Source organism: Pteronotus mesoamericanus, unplaced genomic scaffold (assembly GCF_021234165.1).
Source record: "Pteronotus mesoamericanus isolate MK-2021 breed Mesoamerican mustached bat unplaced genomic scaffold, CSHL_Meso_final contig_116, whole genome shotgun sequence".
Lineage (NCBI taxonomy): Eukaryota > Metazoa > Chordata > Mammalia > Chiroptera > Mormoopidae > Pteronotus > Pteronotus mesoamericanus.
This window is the reverse complement of record NW_026555027.1, coordinates 12,941,485-12,963,848: the sequence shown is the minus strand read 5'-3', so window position 1 is coordinate 12,963,848 and position 22,364 is coordinate 12,941,485. Positions and strand designations below refer to the sequence as shown.

Here is a 22,364-nt window from a genome sequence, read left to right as displayed (position 1 = left end):
CCAGGCCCAGCATCCTCTGCTCTGGTGGAGTAAGACCCAGCCTAGGGCTGGATCTGTGTGCGATGACAGCTAATGGTGCTATGAACTTTAATTTTTTTTTTCTGTTCTAGACAGCTCCTGTGGGAGACTTCATCCCTTGTGACTTCTCTCGCTTTGTCTCCCTACCCCAAATCTCCTAAAAGTAGCACAAAGGATAATGCCAGTTTGCTTTCGGAACTAGCCTTCTCCGTGGACTCCCTGTAACATTCATTTGGGGGGGTAAGTGGGTAAGGAACCACAATAGATCAAACACATGATATTCTAACACCCTATGGAACTGATTTCATTCTAATAACAATAACACGAGATAGTATATTAGCCAGTGTTCTCTAGAAAACAGAACCATAGGGGGCATGTGTGTGTAAATATACCAAAATGCAAATTGTGCACGTTTTTTGACTTCATGATTTCACTCTGAGAAACTAATCTAAAAGAAATAATAGGACAAATATGCAATGATGTATGCATGAGCATTGTAACTGCAATGTTGAGTGTGTGTGTGTGTGTGTGTGTGTATGGAGAGAGACTGATTTTATTTTAAAGAATTGGTTCATGCAATTGTGGAGGATGTCAAGTTCAAAATCTGTAAGGCAGATCATTAGGCTGAAAACTCAGGCACAGTTTCTGTGTTGCAGTCTTGAGGCAGAATTGATTCTTCCTTGGGAAGTCGCAGTCTTTGCCACTAAGACCACCCATTTCATTGTGGGTGATCTACTTAAGTGAACTGATTGCAGCTGTTAATAACGTCCACAAACACCTTCTCAGCAACCTCTAAACTAGTGTTTGACCCAAGAGCTGAGCATCATAGCCCAGTCAAGTTGACTCACAGAATCAACCACGTGAATGGTTCTGGGAACTTAGACAAAGCAATAGCCCAAACCAAATGGCTTACAATTTACCAATGAGGAAGCTGAGGCTCAGTGAAATTATGTAACTTCAACAAGATCCTGCAGTTTGTAAGCAGTAGTATCAAAATTGAAATGCTGCTTTAACTTGACTCCAAAGTATGCAGTGTGTTCACTGCAGACACACACACACATGCACATATACACCTTTCTTACTTTTTTAACCCAGTCCCTAGAAAAATCCATGTTACAGAAGAGGAAAGGTAACTCACATCATCTTTCATAAACATTGACATCTAATGAAGAACACTGCACAATAGGATGAGGATAAACTAACTCAGAAAGGAAGGCAACTCTCACAATAACAAACCCAAACCCCACGATTTTGTATAGGCCATATTTTTTTAAAAACCTTACACCACTTTTAGACAAATAAAAATTGTTCAGGGATCTGTACAGCCTGAATCCTTTGTACACAGAACTTAAGAAGAAAGTTACCTTCAACCATATTAAGTAGTTGGAATATTCAAAATATATATTTGGAGGCAGCAGTTTACATCTTTTTGGAGTATTTTCAAGCACTTTACATTCCTTTCTCACCCCTTTCCCTCTTTTTAGGGAAATTAGAATGTTTTATTTCTCATCAGCTACATCCTAGGAAATTGAATGGTTTGGTAATTTCAATATTGGGTTCAGTGAATTTTCATTCCGTATGTATTGAAAAGTTTGAGTGTCCCTTCATGACAATCAGAAATATAAAATGGGAAATTCAAAAAGTCAGAAATCAAATGGCACTACTTTATAGAATATAATCGTTCAACCTTGAAATCATCATGTTTTGGCTTTGAGTTAGAAGGCGGCATTGTTATTTCAGGAAAAAAGAAGTTTGAGTGCAGAGATAGCAGCTTTCTTGAAAATGTCCACATTTATCTTCTTTCCTTTGACTCCTAAGAACAGTGTTGAGAGAAAGCTGGAAAATGCCATGAGCTATTGACTCAAGGAAAATGCTAAAACTACAAGGAAAAAATCTTGCTATTTTCAGATTTCAGGTCCTTCTTTGAATGTTTTATGTTAGTAAGGAATTAAAATGTAATTGACAGAAGAGACATTTGATTGGTTTGTAGACCTAATTTAGTAATTAACTAATTTGAGGATGAACAATGATTTATATTCATATATGCATGATGGGTTCTCCAGATTTTGACATCACCTCCACATCCACCTGCTATTATGAATGCTTAAATGAGCATCAGACACACACACCAAATTACCCATTACTGGAAATGTAGATACTATTGAAAATTCATAGCAATGAAGTAAAAATTTCTACTTTCAGAAGTGAATACACTCCTTGAATTAATTTTAAAGGGGAAGGATAGTAAAATTATATTTCCCATTTTTACTTTATATCTGCTCAAAGGTGTGCACAAAGGATAGCAAATATATCTCACCAATTGCAATACCTTTCTGAAGTGCAAGGAGCCAGGTTACATGTCAGTGCTGGCGGAAATAACACATTCCATGAGCACATTCATAGGAACAAGGACTTGCCAGTCCTCATGCAGGTAACTTACACTGCATGAGGACTGACACACTCTCCTTGTCCCTCTCTACCATACATAAAATGAATGAAATCATCTGTATATTCTTGTGTGGTATCATAGAGATCAAAAACATTCAGAAGCATAAACAGAGCCATGCCTAGAACCTGATTCTCCAGTCTAGGAAACAATAAACAGGGCGGTAGAACATTTCAGAGAGAAGGCCTAAGAGGATTTTAAAACAAAAATGAATTTTTGAGACCTCATCTTTGGCTGGGAAATCTTATTTCTGGGTGTGCCTCTGGGGGATGGTCTAAGAAGGGCTGGATAGAGCTTAACCGTATTCTTGAGGTGTTAGGGGGTATTCTGAAGTAAAAGAAAATCTTTAGGGAACCATAACTGTCCACTTTGAAGTATTCTTAATTCTATTCCGGTTTCATCTCTCTGTAAGCCAGTTCCAAGTGCTACCCAACAACCCAGTCATGTCCCCCAGCCCCTTCAAGATCTACAGCAGTGACCCAATTTCCAAATTTTTCTTTTTCTTCTATCGTCTATGAATGTCCATTAGGGATGTGCTACATGAAGCGCTGTGCTGATAAGTGAATGGATGCTGCCATGGGACAGATAACCGTGGCCTAACAGAAATGGTCTCCGGCTACATATTTGCATATTTGCCTTAACCTCTATATCTCTGTTTCACAGCTCTTGCTCACACTCCACCACTAAGCACACTTATAAGCATAAAAATGCAATTACATAGATGAAAGCACTTTGAAATCTGAAGAGCCATGTACAAGTGTTAAATATTACAGCACAAGGATATATGTTACATAAATTTGCCATTTGAATTAAACACATTATAGTAAATGTATAAATAAACATGTGTGTGTATGCCATATCTATAAGATTAAAGTCTTCCAAAGATTTCCCATTTTACTCAGAATAAAATGCAAAATTCTTACCACCACGTGCACGCTGGAGCCCACTCTTCTGATACTCATGTGACATAATCTCCCTTTTGCTCCCTCTACTGCAGCCACAGTGGCCTCCTTGCTCTTCCTCAAATAGGCTGGGTGTTTGCTCCTCTTGGGCTTTGAGTTCTTGCTTGTCCTCCCTCCTGCTACATTCTTGCCCTAGATACTTGCAGGCCTCACTCCCTCGCCTCCTTACATTTTCTGCTTAAACAGCTTTGAATCAAAAGTCCCATATTCTTCTTATTAAAAACACAGGCTTTCGCCCCTCAACTCTCTCATTCTTGCTCCCGTTATTTTGCTCATTTCCTTCAGAGCGTTTTCACAGTTGACACTTTACTCATTTATTTATTCTTATTTGAACTTCCAGGGTGTTTGTGTTCCCTGGTAAATCCCCAGCACCTGGAATCAGGACTGACCCATGGGTGTGCAGTCACGGCTTGTTGAAGGAAGGAAGGAATATTAGTGAAGGTAGATCTTGGTAGCACTGCCTGTCTTCTCCTTGTTTACTGAACTGATGGTTTGTGTCTTTATAAAGATCTTTGAAAAAAATAAACTTTATTTTTAGAGCAGTTGTAGGTTTACAGCAAAGTTGAGGAGAGTAGAAGGTATAGAGATTTCCCATATACCACTTGCTCCACAAATGCACAATCTCTCCTACTATCATCTTCCACAACAGTTAGTGGTATATTCGCTGCAATCGATGAGCCTACATTGATACATGCATCCACCATTATACTATACAGAATAATTTCACTTCCCTAAAAATCTTCTGCACACCACCTATTCATTCCTCCATTCCTCCTAACCCCTGGAAACCACGGATCCTTTTACTATCACCATAGTTTTGCCTTTTTCAGAATGTCATATAGTTGGAATCACACAGTATGTAACCTTTTTGGTTTGGCTTCTTTAAAGAGCTTTTTACAACTATAAAGTAGTTGAGATCTGCTAAAAACAACCAACCAACTGAAAAACAGGCAAACTATAGATGTAAAACCAATAGGCTTAATAATAAATAAAACCAAATGAAAACAGTCAGTGTTGGTAACATTAGAACAATAAAAAAGAAAATCTCTTATATTTTCAAGACAATTGTTTCTAAGTAAGAATCTTTAGATGCTATAAGCCTGACTTTAAGCAAAAGCACATACACAGACGTATTCTTTTTTCTTTAGTGGGCCTGGCAGCCTTATATGTAGATGAAAAACCCATCAACTCCATCTATGTTAACTGGCTTGAGCCCCAGGCATGCTGCTTCTACACTCAGCTGAGTCACTTTCCCTCCCAGGAAGTCAGCATTCCTACTTTTGAGACAATGGGTCCAAGCTAATGACGTCTAAGGCTACACCTTGGACTGACGTGTCTTCACTGCACTCCCTACAACTGAATATGATAAATTAATTTTGTAGTGACTGTTGTTTATGTATAGTACATAGAGACTGCTGTAATCTCTATGAGTCAATGGACCATGACTATTCCTTCATTGCTAGCAACCCTAGCATTTAATGTTTGACACAAAATAAGTTGTCAATAAAAATCTATTGATTTAATAAATGTCCTAATGCATGAATGAAAGTGAATTCCAAAGAGCATGCCCACAAATGTTCCAGACTTACTTTTTGGTAACTTGCCAGGAAGAGGTTATCATCTTTTTCTTGTGAGATGTATCAGCCTTATTTTATTTTTAAAATTAAGCCTGGAGACACCATCATATCAATTGATTCATTTGAGTAATTTTCTTCTTTTGTTTTCTTAATATAAGTAGACCTGTAGCTCCTACTATTTTAATTTTAATGCTATCTCATAGTTATAAGGCTTGACTTACTTAAATGCATTCTCAGGACATGTTAAAAAAAAACCACAATGTTTTTATTTCCAAAGACATATATTTCAAACCTGGTGGCACAAAAACAGCATTGCCTGATTGGATTTTCCCCTAACAAATGGAGACCATAAAAAGGACTTATGTCGAATATCAATTATTAATACTCCAACAACGCATGCATCCATGAGTGGGCCTCTTCACTAACAATAAAACACAGCTTGGCTCAGAATAAAATGCAGGTTGCTGTTGGGTAAAAATATATCCACATATTTGTGTTGATCCCTGGGATGCAGGCACACAGGGCCATTACTTGGGTGACACATAGCTGTCAAAGCTAAACTGCAGTGAGAGAGGCCAAAACACCACTTGAGATATTCTTGCTGTTTAACCATTGGTGACTGAAGTTTGATGAAGAGAAGGGAGGTAGAACATTTATTAATACTCCCTTCTTCCTTAGACTAGTGCAGTAAGCTGAGGAATTCATTGTCAATAGTGTGTGTTAGGACCATTAACTATCTAAAACATTTCAAAATTAATGACACTTGATGTAATTACAAAGTTTTCTCTTTTGGGGCAAACCTGAGGTACTGCAGGAGGGAAAACCTAAGGAAAAATTCCAGCCCCTGTGACATTTGGGGCAGGACGATTCTCTGTTGAACGTGACTGTCTCGGGTGGTGGTGATATCACCCCTCATTGTGAATCATGCCCATTAAGGAGAACAGTATAGAAATGAAGCAGAAGGGAAAGCAGATAGATTTGTGAGATGGTCGCTTCACAGTTAAGAACTTTGTGCTTAAATCTAACTTTTCTCTTATTAAAGGATTTGGACAATTGCATTCTATTGCTTGGTTTGTACTTCTGGAAAACATTCAATAATGAATTCAACATATACTTTTATTGAGTGCCTGTATAGCCCCAGGTATTCTAATAGGCGCTGGGTGTAGATTTATGCATTAAACAGGTCCTTGGTCTCAGGGAGCTTGCAGGCCAGTGGATAAGGGGGAAAGAACAGAAGCAAGTGAACAAACGATTTAATTACATCTTGGAATAAGGCAACATGGGAAATATTGATGCAAAATAATGGTCATGGGTAGTTGGAGACTTATTCAAATCAGATTGTTAGGGAAGCCTTACCTTATGATTTGGTGTTTAAACTGACACCTGAACAATGAGAAGGACAGGGATCAGCATGTGCAAAAGTCCTGAGGTTGGAAAGAGCAAGACAGCAACAACTTGAACCAACAATTATGTAGAGAAATGGCATAAAGTAGTGGATAAAAGCATGGATATCAGGGTCTTGCTGGTTGCCACCAAGTTGACTCACCACTAGTGACTTTGAACAATCTCTTCTCTCTTCCGTGTTTTCTCACTTAAAAAAAAATAACAGTATTACATAAGAATGTTCTTATGGTGCCTTATAGCTTGGAGTCTATGTGAATCTTTTATTGGCTTATTCATTTCTGAGAGCTGCCACGCAGTAATTTATTAGTCCCTCATAGGATCACAGAGCTCAAAAACAATCTTAGAGATCATGTAGTCTAATAACTTCATTTTGTCTTTAAGAAAGTAGTGGCTCTGGAGAATTCTCCACTGTCTTGAAGTTGGCTAGTGGTAAAGCTGAGTCTAGAATTCAGGTTTCTTCCTTACTTTATCAAACAAATATGTAATGAAACCCAGAGAAGTTGAAAAAAGACTCTGGTCTATTTTAATATATTAAATGACTCACATGAAGATTTAAAAAAAAAAAAAGAATTAGTATTTTAATCAGGCCAAGAGAAAAATGACATACTCAAACTGAGTAATTTCAAGAAAGTTTAATGAACCATGTGGGTAGAGTTGAAGGAAACTACAAGGGGTATTGCATACCCCCAGGCTAGCATCCATGGGGAAGCTTTATCAGCCTTTGGCTTGAATGAGCCAGAGGAGAGAGTTAACAGAAATAGCTGTTTGGAGAAAGCATCCCGTGCAAATTGAGACTTGACTTTGAGAGGTGCAGTCCCCCAAATTTCCAAAGTGAATATTTTATCCTTAATTTCCATTTTCCTTCTGATCTCCTGGGTGGGCTCCTCATTGGCCAAACTCCACCAGAAACCCAATAGGTGAGGGAGCTTATTCATGGAGTTTACACAGTGTGACTTCTGGGGCAGAGGTGGAGGGGAGAGAGGAGACTGGATCTGAAAGGGCAAGGGGGGGGGGTATGCAAAGCAGAAAGGTTTAATATACTTTGTTCATTACCACGTATTTGTTAAAAAGTTATTATATGATGGAGAGACATTTGGCCCTTATTTCGGTTTCTACTGAAATATTTTTAAGAACTTGTCTACAGATAGTCAAAATGACTGTCAATTCACATTAAGAACTTGAAATAACACCCATGTAAGTAGTTTGATAAAATTATTTTCTTAGTTCATTTGAATTTGGCTAAAAAAAATAGTTTAGCGCTACTTTATGGCTACTTACAATTTCAGGGGAGAAATGGGTTAGTCCTTGAAATTCTTGTCCTTTGTGTGCAGTGCAGAAAGCAGTTGTCCGCGGTGAGCCTGCACAGTTCACTCCCGGTGTGTCTGAAAGACTGAATGGCGGGGCAGGTCCACTGAGATTTTACTTGCATGAGATTATGAAGTCTCCGGGGCAGGGTTCATGTACAGGAGGAAAGAGCCAGAATTATGTTCCCATAAAATGTTCCAATCTTCAGAGGAGAGTTAATTTTTTTTTTGATAATAAGAGTACAATTTGTCTTAAAGCTCTTTCCTTAGAGACTTATGTCTAAGTCTGAGGAACAGGAGAGGATATTATGTCAAAACTGAAAGCACTGTTTTCAGAAAATAGTCCCTGAGATATTAGGAACATGAAATATTGCTGCGAAGAGCCTAATGTCTTCAGCAAAAGAAAAAGAGGTATTTTCCCATTTAGCTCAGAGTGCAACATTTTCTTGGTTTGTGGAGGAATGGAGAGAACACAGGAAGCTCTGGCGTACAGGAGATGCTACCTTTTCAGTGGTGCAGGCCTCAGGGGGTGTGTGTGTGTGTCCTAATTCTAATGACACCGGTGGCCAAGAGCTTTCAACCACAGCCAGAGGCAGACACAGCAACCTAGTCACTCTCCATGATGGCTCTACCACTGCAGCAGTGAAAGCTCCTGCAGTGACAGGCATACTGGTGGCTGGGCACAGCAGACCAATTCACACATCTTAACGGTGGCTCTCAGCAGCATGGCTATGGCAAGTGACCTTTATGCAACCTCGTGGTTGGCAGATGTCTAGCCAATAACATCAGTAAAGGGGAACCTGAGAAAAAAATACCTGGAAGATGTAACCTGGCAACTGAGAGGCCTTAAGAAACACCTTCTGGGGGCTCCCAAATATATGTTGTCCATTGCAAGAGTCTGGAGGTCCTAGAGTAGCAAATAAGACCCAAGATGGAGAAATATTATTACTTATTGTATTATTATTTATTACCTGTGGCTGGAGAAACATAGATCTTGTAAATATTTTAATTGTCACATTCATGCATATATGGCTTTGTGCTGGGCAAAAACTATTTTATTCCTTGATTACTATAGAATGGTGCTGTTTATACAGAATTATCTGGTAGACTATTAACTTTTTTCTCATTTAAAATTTATTTCTTATGTATTCTCACATATTATTATTATCTAACTTAATATTTTATTGCTTATATATACTTTTTCTTTAAAAATTCTGCAGAGATCTTGAGTTTCTAAAAAAATGTATATCAGAAAACCAACAACCAGTTCTATGGTAATACTGAGATATGTACAAAGCAGGCACCAATTTTTGAAGTTTTCATTCATGTTTACCAACATTCATGACTGTTCCTTCAAAAGTAATTAAAACTTCACATCGTTTTGCAGGGGTCGCTTTCCTTTACCTCTTTTCCATAACTATTGACTCATTCCTTTGTTCTGCTCAAGAAGAAATATAGAAGCTCCGCAGGAAATTTATAGCGGTTTCTGTACTGGCAAAAGTCATGACCTGGAAGGCAACTGGGCGAAGATGGCTGCTGGGACAGGATTTTGCAGCAGAGGTGAAAGGGTCCCTTCACTCTCTGTCTCATCCGTGCTGTACATAAAACCCGGAACAGATGGAGACTGAATGAATTGCAACAGTAGGACAAGGTGAAGAACCTGAGTCATTAAGCTTGTCCAAACATGTGTAATTGTCTGCCTGGAACTTACACCACGGAGAGGTAGTGCCGCAATCAGCTCCCAGGTTGCCGTAGGTAGCTCTTCAAGCAATGAGTCAATATAGACGTATTTCTTTGCAACAGTAAAAGTTTATTCTCACTAAAAGATTTTCTTTTTAGAATTATGAAATGATACATTGATAGTATCTAAACAACAAAATGGGGAAATAATAATGCTTAAGTCATGAAATTGGAAGATGAAATGTAATTAAATGTAAAGTGTTTAGAATAGTTCCTGGCACCAACTCTTTCCTTCCTCCCCTCCCCCTCCCAAAAAACAACTGTTATGATTTAGGGAAACATATTTCTAGGGATGATTCCATTGAGAATCAGTCTTCTTACAATGGTATTACTGCTTTTTATAACTTGGATAAATGCACTTTTGCTCTCTATACCTATTAAATAATAATAGCACAAAGGCTGGTAGCCATTTCCAGCAGTGTGAGTCTTTTTTTGTTTCATTTCAGAATATTCACTGGTGTTTTCTCGACATTCTCAGAAGAAATTGCAATGTGAAAACTATGGCATCTTATTTAAATGTCTTCAATGAATTCTTTGGACACTGCTTCTAAAGCCTAAATTACATTAGAATCCACTCTAAGGAAATGTGATTTAGGAAATGTAATCTTCTCTGATATTTGGTTGGTAATCTTTCCAGGTAAAAAAATAAGCTGATTTGTAATCTAAAGAACTATGAAAGTGTTTCTCCCAAACTGGTGTGTTGTCTTGTTCCTCAGTATGTGAGTCAGTCAAGATGAACACATTCACTTACTTGAGTGGACATCTGTTAATACTGTGCTTAATGACATAATCCAACTGTATCTGGATTGACACATCTCATCTGTGAAAGACCAAGAGACTACCACCCTTTTGTCCAGTTCTCTAACCCATATCTTCGATTATGGACCACACTTGGAAAATGCTGCTCACTATAAACTGTCTTTCTCTAGTTCTTAAAATTATTTTAACATTCTTTAATGTCAAATGTTATTTGCTGACTTAATATAGCCAGTCATTTACTTCATATTCCACATATCATTTAGCTCCCTGCTGGGGATTACAAATGTCCAAGAAATAGTCCTTGTTCTCAAAGAATTTGTACTCTCATGAGGGAGACAGACATTAAGCATAACTGTGACAAGGGACATATGAGGGGAGCAAAGTAAGTGCAAAAGGGGACAGAGGTGGAATCAATTAATTCTTTTTTAAATTTATTCTTCATTGTATTTTTTCCATTACCATTTAGTCCCCTTATCTCCCATTCCCCCCTGGATCAATTAATTCTGATTGGAAAAAATTACCAGATCTTTCCTCAGAGTACAAGCCCTTTAGCTACAGAAGAAGCGAGAGGCCAGTTTCCATGCAAGTGGATAAGGGAATTTGCCTTGTGTCTTCAGGTGGCAGTGAGACACCCAGGGGTGGGCCTCCTGATGCATTTTCACAGGCAAAGCAGAAGGAATCCAACAGCTTTCAAGTTGTTCCCAGACCAAGGAGAAGATAATATACAAGATGTGCGATAATGAAGACACTAACTTACAATAAGATACAGAAATGGGAAAATCAGATCACTTGGTTCTCTTTGGATTTTCGTCATAAAAAATTTTAAATTATCCATCTTTCAGGCCACGGAAACAATATGAGAGCTCTTATTCACTTATTGCCCACAGCTAAGTGAGATTGAGGAAATGAATCCCCTGCCTCCTCTTCACGCCACACAATGGCAGGAGGCGCACACTCAGACTCCACTCACGGCTGGGTTAGAAGAGGGGAACAGAGGAGAAATAGGAATCAAGGAGTCTGACTCTGAACAATTTTTTAAAAACCAATTATGCTTAATGTATCCAGAGAAGGCAAACATTCCCAGCATGTTTCTGCAGTTCCAAACATTGCCTTGGATTCGTTTTCCATTTTTAGTGAAGGTATTCAGGCTTAGGTGAGGTAGCAACTTGATCCACCGAACACTCCTCTGGAAACTTGTTTTGGAATTCTTTTCTTCAAGATTAAGTATCTTGGAACGAACTGGGACCATGTTAAGACTTGTTTATAAGGTGCGTGGTATACTTTACTCCTTGCCAAAAATGCCACGTGCTTTAGTGCGGCTCGTAAATGAAGTTCATGAGAAGCACAAAGGTTCTGTGTCATCTTCAAGATTCCTTAGGAGTGAGGCACCTCCTCAGTTAGCATGGCTCTGTGAAAGCTGCGGGTTCCATTCTACCCATTGGCACACCAAAATCAACTTGCTCACAGCCAAGCATGGCCCTTGGATTCTCTCAGCTGTTGAATTGGTACCCTCCTATCAAAGGGGAGGTTGCCTAAACTGCACATAATGGACTTCAGGAGAATGAGACGAAATATCCTTTTGACGGTTGGCCCACTGCTAAGATGGCTCTTAACACTCTCAACTGCTGGTACTTGCACACTGGTGTAATCCCTTCCTCTTTTGTGAAAACTGGACCTTGTGACCTGATTTGAAGGAACAGTACAAAGCAAAAGTGCCTCCCCTCTTGCTAGCACTAGGTTTTGCTGGCACACTCTCTCCCTCTATGCTCTGTGTGCTGGTTGGTTCTGGGGAAGCCAGCTGACATATTTGGAGTTGCCCTACAGAGAGGCCCATATGGTTAGAAACTGAGGGCAGTCTCCAGTCAACCGCTGGGGAATAAATGAGGCCCTCAGGCTAAAAGTCTGCAAAGAGCAGAACCCCCTTAATGACCATGCATGTGAGTGAGCTTGGGGGCAGGCTCTGCCTCACCTGCACTCTGAGACGACCGCAGCCTGGGAAAGTCCCTGGGCCAGACAGAGGGCCCAGCTAAGCCACACCATTTTTTATAGTTTCTATAAAAAAGGAGACAATAAATGTCATTGTCTCCAGCCACTAGGTTTCCAGGTAATTTGTTACACAGCAATGGATAGCTATTGCACCTGCTTAAAGAAACGATAGGGCTTGGAAAAGGGGGCACAAAGTTTGGAAAGAAAGTAGTACATATATGTGTGTCTGTTGGAGTCACCAACCGACAGAGAGTCTTTATGACAAATGTTCTACATATACTGCTTACAATCATTGCAACACCCTGGCAAGGGTGATGTTGTTCACATATTTTGGACAGATGGAGGTTGCAGAAATGCAGTTCCTTGGCTTAGAACACATAGCTAGAAGGTGACAGAGGTGAGCGAGAAACCCAAGTCTCTCATTTGGAAGCCTTACTTCTTTCCTCTGCATTAATGAGTCGTAAGAGGCAAGGGCAGGATTGAGGCTAGGGTGGCGATGAGAACCACCGGTAAGATCTTTTCAGTGCTATTTCTGTCACTTTTCCTTTCTGGAGGCCCCTGCACAGCGTGCACTGAACGATACCACGCACTGGGGTTGGCCCAGAAGAGCACCGACCGTACCCAGGTTCAGCTATATTGCTTGCAGCTTGGGTCTGTGATGCAAAAAATTAAAATGGCACATTTCAACCAGGTTCTGATTAAGATTCTGGGAGTCCTTGGCAGCCTCTCTGGTGATTATGAAGACGACCATGAGACTCTGACATTCTGGCATTAGGTTGTTTTAATTAAGTTAAAAACAAAACAGCACCCAGAGCTCCACCATTTGATGGGCTCATTACAGGGAGATGTGTGCTGGATAACCTCAGCGACGGCCCCAAATTGGCAAAACAGGTCTGGCTACACAAGCTGGGAGCAGAGGGGATGAGTGGAGAGTGCTGCTTTCATTTGCTGGTGGCAAAAAGACTGGCATAATAGAAGAGCACGCTGCTGCACCACACCTTAGGGAGATGGGGGTGGCCCTGGGTGCTCTTTGTATGGCTTCTAGAGCTGAGCAGGGCAGCTGCAGGGTTGGTTAGACTCTGAGGACAGGCCGTGGTTCTGTCTCACCAGCTCCCGGGCCAGGTTCAGGGTCTCTCATGTAGATCTAGCCCTTCAGCTCTTGTTAGAGCTTCCCCATCCCTGGCCAGGAGTAGGCTTCTCATTGCTCATGGGTTCTCATGCGGGTCACAGCCTTGCTCCCAGAGCAGTGGCTTTTTCACCGTGTTTGTGTCAGACATCACCGTTAACGGACAAAGTCCACTCCTGGACAGGATGACTGGAGAGGCTTATTCTTCGGCTCTTTCCTGCCACCTCATTGCGCTTTTCGTACACATAGAGGGTACTTTTAGAGCAGCACTGCCCAGTGGGGTAGCCACTAGTCACATGAGGCTGTGTAGCATTTGCAAAGTGGCTGGTGAGACTGAGGAACTGAATGTGTGGTTTGATTTTATTTTAAATCATTTACATTTAAATAACCGCATGTAGCTGGTGGCTGACGTGTTGGATAGCACAGCTCCAGAGGCTGTCATCCTTATGTTATTCTTTTGTTAATTTATTTTTCGGCTAATATTTATAGAACATTTTCTGTGTGCCAGGACCATACTTTGCATTTTGCACGCATCCGTCCAATTTCACAAAACCCAGTGAAGCCCATTATATGATTTTCATTTTCCAGAGCAGAAAGTTGAATTTTAGAGAGATGCAGTGGCCTGTCTCACATCATACAGGCAAGAGACAGGATTCAAAATAAAGTTAATCTGGCCCCAGTCCCACTCTCCTGTGCAGAAGAAGGAGGCCGAATCAGATCGACGGGAGGGTGAAATAAAATGGACACAAGACGATTAACATATAACCCTTGTTAAAACGGGTTGTTTCATTTTATTGCTCATTGTAAACATTTTGGCCTCAGCAAATACATTGATTTTTAAATAACCGGAGTTCAAAGATTTCGCATCATATGCTACTTTCCCCTAAGATGTATCATCTATGAAAATAATTGGTGAACTCTGAAAATGTGTACTGATAGTGTGCACATTTACGCTATCGTGACACTAAATACAAATAATAAAAATGGTCATCTATTGTAGGTCTATGGGTTTGTGAGATATTTTACATGAGGCATTAAACAAACCCAAAAGAAGAGAGATGGCGTGTACTGAAATGGCTCCTATGTAGTGTTTGCAGAGCGTAAGAGGTATGTAATAAATGTTTACTGGTGGTGAAGATGATGAGAATTCAATTTCCGCTGATCTTTTCCTCTCCATTTTTCTTCCTCATATATAAGAAATATATGGTGCATTGCAGCCAAAATTCTCAAACTCACAGAGACCCTGACACTTTGAGCATCACAGTTACAGAGTGATTGGGTCTGATCATACTTGCAGAAGAAAGAGGAATTAAAGCGTATGTACTGTTAAGACTGTGCTAAAATCTCAGTTACTAAAATAGGCTGGAACTCTTGAATGCACTGTGTCTTCATAAGCAAGGAAATTACCAGTATCAAAAACCCGAGCAAGTCACTCAGAACAAGTCTGGCTTTTAGATCTCACTGACAAACTGTATTTCAATCAGATCAATATATTTGTAAGTAAAATATGCTACTTGTATTAGCTACCAAATTTTCTGTGTATAAGAGCAGAACTATAATTTATATCTTAGGACATTTCTTTGGTTTTATTAAGCAAAATTCATAACATTGTTTGGGGACTTCACTGAAGTATGATGATGGTGGTGGAGTAAACATTTTAGACTAACTTGCAAAGTGATACAAAAATTCACTCGCCTATTTCCAGTGTTTTCTCAGTGTAAATTTTAAGTACATAAAAGGTCTAACATAAATGTTAAGGTCACTTGCAGCACAAAATGTGGCATATTAGATTTATTTATTACCAACTTTTACACATAAAGGTAAGCACTTCATACCATTTGGATTTTGGCAAAAGGCACAACTTGATGTTAATACCTTAACCTTTCCATTAACTGTGTAACTTTTTCAAAGGACTAGGTTATCAAAATATATGAAAGAGAAACAGAAATTTTTTGCTATGCTACGTATGAATGGAATTCCACAGAACAGAATCCAAACTTCATTTTTTCTTCTTTTTGTAAACTTGTATATCTTCATGGTCAAGTTCTGAGATTTTACTTGCTGTAGATAAAATGGAATTATTTGGCTTCTAATATTTTAATCGGAAGTGAAGAATTTGTTGCTTCTGGAACCTGGTACTTTTTTTTTTCACTGTTGGAATAGCCTTTGTCATACTACACTGAGTTTGTCATACTACACTGAGTAAAGTCAGATGACTTTTCAGTGGCAGTCGCTATCATTGAAGAATTCTTGGGTTTGAGCAACTTTGAATCCCTTTGACTCTGTTTTAACTTTCAAAGTAAATAGATGAGATTGAACTATTCCAGTAGGTTTTATCTTTGGAGGCACACAAATTTTATCCCATACCTACATGAAACATAAGGAGAACTTTTGAGGTCCGCTGGACCCTTCGACCATTTGATTTAGCTGCCCCTTCTAAGGCATTTCTCTAACAGATAGTCAGCCAGTTCTGTCTTCTCAAAAGCTCCAATTGCTCTTTCTCATACTGAAACCAAAGTCCCTGTAACTTCCATCCAGTGCTTCCAATGGTATAAGGCACAGACTAGGTTCTTGTGCACTTGCTCAGCATTTATTGATGAAAGAAAGGGCAAACAATTCTAGTTCTGACTCTTAAAGTTATGTGAAATATGGAATATAGTGCTTTCTTTGGATAGTCCAGGCTATTTTCCTGTATCACGTAAATCTTCTCTTTTCCGGGATCAGTATCGCAGTATCATTTTCAGATATTTAATCTGTCTCATTACTCTCCTCTGAATGTGTTTAGGTTGATTAGTAGATCTCTTTAAATGTGGTTCCATCAAACCAAACATAATACTCCAGGTGGGGTCAGCTCTGAGAAGGGTTAAAAATTCTGTGTCTCTTAGCCTGGACATTCCACTTGACACATTGTTTGATCCAAAAGACTATTCCTTTCAGCAACCTTTTCCTGTCTATTTCTGAGTAGAGGCATTTTATTCTGGGCAAGAGCTGTGGCTGGCACATATTCTCTTCTGGGAGGAGGATTATTTCCTTGAGTGCCCAGGATAAGGAGGGGGTGGAGACCGCTGTGCTGAAGCCTGTGGCGTTGGGGAGTAGGGAGGAGGCAGTTCTGCGCAGTATTCCATCTCCCGGTTGTAACTATAGGGGGGCGGCGCCACTGCAAAAGAAAAGGAGAAGGGCATCAGGCAGGTAGCAAATATCTGAGTGCCCTCCATGTTTGTCACTGTCCTGAGAGTTGGGAGAGGACATCATTTTTGCCTGTAAAACTCTTGAGTTTTATCAGGCTGAGGGCACACCTAAAACAGGGTGGGTGCTGTCAAAAGTGGTGCCATTGGCCAAAGTATTTAGGGTTGGTGGCTCAGGGGGCGTTTCTGGGAAGTGTGGTGCTGATGGGCAGGGAAAGAAGAGGCTAGGGGGGACTTCAGCAAAAGAACAGATGAAGGAGAACTTTTTTTTTTAAAGAAAAAAGTACATGGAGGAGAGAAATGGGAAAAATGGTGAGGAATCTGATTGTATGACCATCATGGTGGGCTTTGAAAATTATGTAAGGGATGTGTGATATACAATTATCAGAAAATTCTTTTGACTATGCTAGTGAATATGCTTTGGGGTGATTGAGTCGGACTAGGGAAAAGGTGAGAGGATTTGAGAGTCATGTGAGGCATTATGGGGGACTCCGAGCAGGGGGCGGATGGGAACCAGCAGAACCCTCGGGCAGTGGAGTGTTTAGGGAAGGACTGGGTAGGTGTGGAGAGTGAAAAAAAGTGTTGAAGTCCTGGGCACCCAGTACTGGGCTCCCATAACTTGAAAGGTCATGGAGCCATTACAAGAATAAGATTGAGGAAAAAAAAAAAAAAAAGAGGACAAGCAGATTTGTGAATAAAGATGATGAACTTAGTTTTGTAAATCTTATTTGAAAATTTTTCTTATATTAATTTTTATTGTAATCTATGCAGTGTGTTTTTAAATGATGTGTAATACACTTTATTTGGACTCTGTGTGAAGGTCTTTTATGTAGCGGTCTCCATCCCTTCTCTAGATTGGGTGAGGCGTCACCCGAGTACGCCATGTCTTTAAGAACCCAGTCACTTGGCAGCATGCAAGCAAAGCCTCAGCAAGCCCTGGGATGACTTGCCAGTACTTGAATAGTCATCAAGATCATGATTCTACTTGGAATGAACGTGTTTAATTGCTACTGTGAATGGAGCCTAAATCACAAGACTGTTGTCATAACAATGCGAAAACAAAAACAAACAAAAACCCCAAAACCCAAAGGCCAGGCTCTAAACGTTAGAATGGGAGGAAAGAACAAGCAACATTGCAACATCCTTATTTCTAAGATGTCTTCTAAAACAAAGAAAATGATCGTGTTCTGATTGATATGCGTGCACAGACACTGGGTTTCATCCTATTTGCAAACACAAACTGTGTTTCTTCTGGATTCCTTGAAGTTGGCTAACTTTACCAGGAGCTTAATGATTTGAACTTCTGCCTAGACTCAGGGATGTGAGGAAGCAGAATTGAGTCACTCAAGGCAAGAGGAAGATGGAGACACAGAACTGGGTGGGATGTCCTCCGTGGGTTTCTCTGGTCAGCAAAGGCCCTGCAAGTCGGAGCAGGCTGCGAGCTGCTGACAGAGGATGGGGCTCTGCAGAGAAAGCAGCGACGATGTGTATAGCTTCTCCACGGCTGCTTTGGACCTGTGGGGGCTGGGCTATTCCAAGCTTTGTTTTCTACAACAAAATGGAATAACTCCTGCGGAATCTAGACCCACGTTCCCTCTGCATTACGCCCACTCCTTTGCTTCATTATGTCTAGGGCTGAGACAAACAGATTTATAATGAACTTCCTCAAAGCCAAGAAATGCAGTCTCCATGTAAAATAGGAAGTTTCAGCTGGATACCCATTGAACTGTTTCTTTTACGCATGGGGTTTTAAGTTGTTTTTATATCGAAGCCTTTCGCTGCCTCCCACGTGAGGCACACACACGGCGTGATTCTACAGGCTGACTGCATCATTCTCTGTCACGAAGCCGCAGTGCGTGGTTCTGCTTCGGTAACAAAGTGTTATGTTTTGCCATCTGCATAAAAACTGCTGGAGGACATTTCAGTGAGATTCCCCATGGTTTACACAGCTGCATGTTGAACATGAAAATCTAACATATGAAACAGCGTTCTTTCTGTCATACAGCCTTTGAATTTTGATAAAAGGAAAATATAATGCTGAAGAGCGATATTTTGAGGACTATCCATCATGAAATAAACATGGCACATCTTTCATGGTAGCAGCTACTGGAAGACATTTTGAAATAATACTTGTATAACTGTGGGCTGTGCTATCTTCCTTTCTTGCAGATAATAAGGTTTCACTAGGAAGTAAACTTTTCATGGTATCAATTTTTAGCATTCCGGATTAACTCTAAGAAGATTTGTTCTTCCTTAAAGGTTAAGTCATCTTTAAAAGACATATGGATACAGATGGAGATATGGTGTCTTAGAAATTCTTTCATAACCAATATTTCTGATTTCAGCAGAGCAAACATGCCATTTATTCTTAATGTCATTATAGTTGTCTACAATATTAGAACATTTAAGAATGCTCTGAAATTCACAGAAGTAATTTAATGTTTTTCACCCACTCAGGCCAACAGTTATAAAGCAAATGCAAAGGGAAGATGCATGGTGTTATCAAAACTACATGGCATTATTTTAGAAAATTTGGAAACAGAAAAATCATCCATAATGTTGTCACCACAATTTAACAAATATCATCTTTATTTTTAATATTATTTTTAGTATTTCTTTTATTGTTGTTCAAGTACAGTTGTCTCCATTTTCCTGCCACCACTTTCCCCTGCCCCCCCCCCCCCCCCCCCCCCCCCCCCACCCCCAACCCTTTCCCCCATTATCCCCTTCACCCGGCTCTGGTCTCTGTCTGTTCTTTTTTTCAACACCTCTGGTTTTATCTTCCTTGCTTGTTTTTTTTGTTGATTAGGTTCCACTTATAGGTGAGATCAAATATTATCTTTATATATTCTCTTCTAGTCATTTGTGTTTTTTATATCCTTGTACTCATATAAAAAGGTACATGCTTTTAACATTCTTCATAATGTAGTCTTTTTCATTGTGCTATACATTCTTCATAAATGTTATTGTTAATAGCTGCATGTTATTCAAATGACCATTCACTTGTTTTGAAATTAACAATTTTTTATTATTATAAAAAAAGGACTGACGGATATCTTTTTACACAAAGATTTCTTTTGAATTAGTTCTTCAGAATAAAATTCTAGGAATCAACTAACTGGCCATCATTTACTATTTTTGTCTTCCTTGTTTTTATTTTTTATCTTATAAAAGCTTCCTGCCTTCTGCCCGTCTTGTAATTCACCACACGAAGACTGTCTAATTCATGGTGTTGGTTTGTATCACTTAAATTGTCTTCTTTAATTATTTTTTAAACACACGTAACCCTGCCTCTCAGTCTGTTTGACTTCTTGCACTCAAAAACCATTTTCTCACCTTGGTGTAAGCAATAATGCTACCATTCTGTAAATCTGACCACCACTCTTTATCTTTCTAGAATACGCATTCTAAAACATCTAGAACCTGGGTTTTCAATTTATTGACGGCATTTAAAAAAATAATAATTTAAGATGATGTCACCTTTCTTTTTGTCTTCATATCTTTATTCAGCTTAGATTTATGATCCAGCACAGAAATTATTTCTGTACACCTACCGTTAACTTGCTTATCTCTCTTTCCCCATTGCCTGATGAGACTCCAATCCTAATTAAATGCATTTTAACTACCCCAGTTCTGTATCTAGGAGCTTAATGTAGGAGGGTAAAAATGCACAGTTGTGCTGATTGATTTCACTTTAAATGAATGACCATATTCTTAAGTGTGGAGGCCACTGGCAGTGCTTGGAAATTAAGCATTTCTTTAGGCTTTCCAGCACCCTCCATTCTCTGAGATTACGGTTTCACGCTTTTGTCTGTCTGCTCCCCTGCAAACACCTCCTTAATTTACTTTTAGCGTAAGACCTGCTTCTTTTTTCACTAAGGAAATAGGCACAATTAGAAGACACCTTATCACTAAATCCTCCCTGGATGGGTACATGAAAGCCTTCCCATGTTCAGTACTATCTCAATAAGGTCGCCCTCTTTTGTTAATTCAATAATGCAAATGGAGTGTTGATTTCTTAATGAAACATCTCCAAGAGATTTTAAATCCTGCAAGCCAGTTATTTTACAGAATGTTCCTCAACCTGGGTTTGTCTGATAACTTTTCATGCTAAGGTTCAGGCTGTGAACTTCCAGCCGGAACACTACACAGAGGAAGCTGTGTCACTCTCAGAGGTACACTCAAAGATGCAAGATGTTCATCTGTCTCTCTTTGGTGATATTAAGTTTTACTTCCTGGTCAAGATATCATCTGATTTCTTCACTTTTATAATTAATAAGGATCTGGGAATAGAAGCTTTAAGGGCATGCATGTATCCTGCTCCTCAGCAACCTTTCCCCCCAGATTTATCATCAGTCGATGATTCTTGTCCTAAACCTTTAACCTGGTGGTTTTAAAATGATGAATTTTCCAACTCCACAACTCCTTTTTACATGTGACCTTTGGCATTCTTCTGTTAGCAAGAGCTTCCCTCTCCTTTTCCATTGTTTATCTGTGTGTGTCTGTCTATCATCAATCAATCATCAGGGAACTCAATAATGCACTTCCAATCTCAATTGTCTTGATAGCATTAAAAATCTCTTGTTTCCCTTTTATTGGCATTTGGTTTTTATATCTTTGCAAAACCTTTCGTTATGGTCTTTCTGTATTATTTTCTCTCAGGTGTATATAATCCAAACCTACTTTTAAAAAAGGGGTTAATATGATCACATTTCTTCATTTACATTGGATTTCTGGTGAGTAGTGGAAATGGAAGATTTGACAAATAATTCTTAATTTCCCACAGATGGTTTTAAAAAAATTGTAATTGAACAGGACACCGTTATTCTACCCAACATGGCAGGAATAAAAAACTATTTGAGAAGGTCACTGTCCACCAAAGGCTCAGGGGTGGCAGATTACCTTTTCTTGGTCATCTCCCCCCAGTGCTGAGTAATTATGTTCACTGCGGGGTTCCCCACTGAGAACGTGCACCAAGGGATAAGATAACAATGGCTAAATGATTTTCTACGCAATTATGTGGCCTCCAGCCTGTAGGACTATAGAATTTGGACTCAACAACCATGGAGATAACTTGGGTTGCTGTGTCTATTATCACAAGGTGAATTAATTAATGTGGGTAAAAACATTTTATATCTCCACACATAAAGATTTCAAAAGCATTCAATTCTACTGAGTTGTTTCCTCATTCTTTAAGTAAAAGCTTAATTAGTGTCTTTGAGAAGGAAATGAGAAGTAATCAAGTATAGTATGTTTTGAAGACCTTGTCTTTTTGCAGTGAAAATGCTTTTACCCTAAGGTCTATTATGTTTCTTGCATCATTCAGCTACCAGAACCATGCGTTTGCTAAAAATGCAACACACCTCTGTGATCTGCTGGAGTTAATGGCGCCACTGTAAAGTTTTAAAAACATGTTTCTATGTATAAATTGAAACTTCAAACCCGAAAACACACAGGACTTCACATGGAAGTATTTTATATCTTCTATTCTAATTTTATAAAAAATATTTTTAAATGTTTTAAAAATTAATTTTAACTAAACTTTTCCTGGTCAAGCAAAGCTGTACTGAAGTGTTATCTACAGAGCACTTCTCTTTGCCTTCGCTCTAGCTAATGTCTGTCTGACTCTCCTCTGTTTTTCTCTTGGGTTATGGGTTGGCCACATAAAAATGAGATGTGAAGAACAAAAAATAATTCCCCTATTTTTTCCCTTATACCTTAGTCCTAGCATCATCATACTAACCTCAACAATATTCTCAGTAAGTTGGGAAGATTCAAAATTGTGAACTGCTTTTGCACTGAATGAAAGCTATATACTCCAGAGGAGAATTTAAGGTAAATTCCCTAGGTACTATAT

The 22,364-nt window shown here is 39.4% G+C and overlaps 1 protein-coding gene across 1 annotated transcript in view; it reads right to left on the bottom strand.

Moving 5' to 3' along the window:
• Nucleotides 1-14,082: 14,082 nt before the first annotated feature.
• The window catches only part of CYYR1 (cysteine and tyrosine rich 1), an 86,773-nt gene continuing 78,491 nt past the window's right edge, over nucleotides 14,083-22,364 (bottom strand). The window contains exon 4 of the mRNA XM_054579503.1: nucleotides 14,083-16,479. Coding sequence (XP_054435478.1) covers nucleotides 16,346-16,479 — 134 coding nt within the window. The 3' untranslated portion in view covers nucleotides 14,083-16,345. The remainder of the gene's footprint in view (nucleotides 16,480-22,364) is intronic.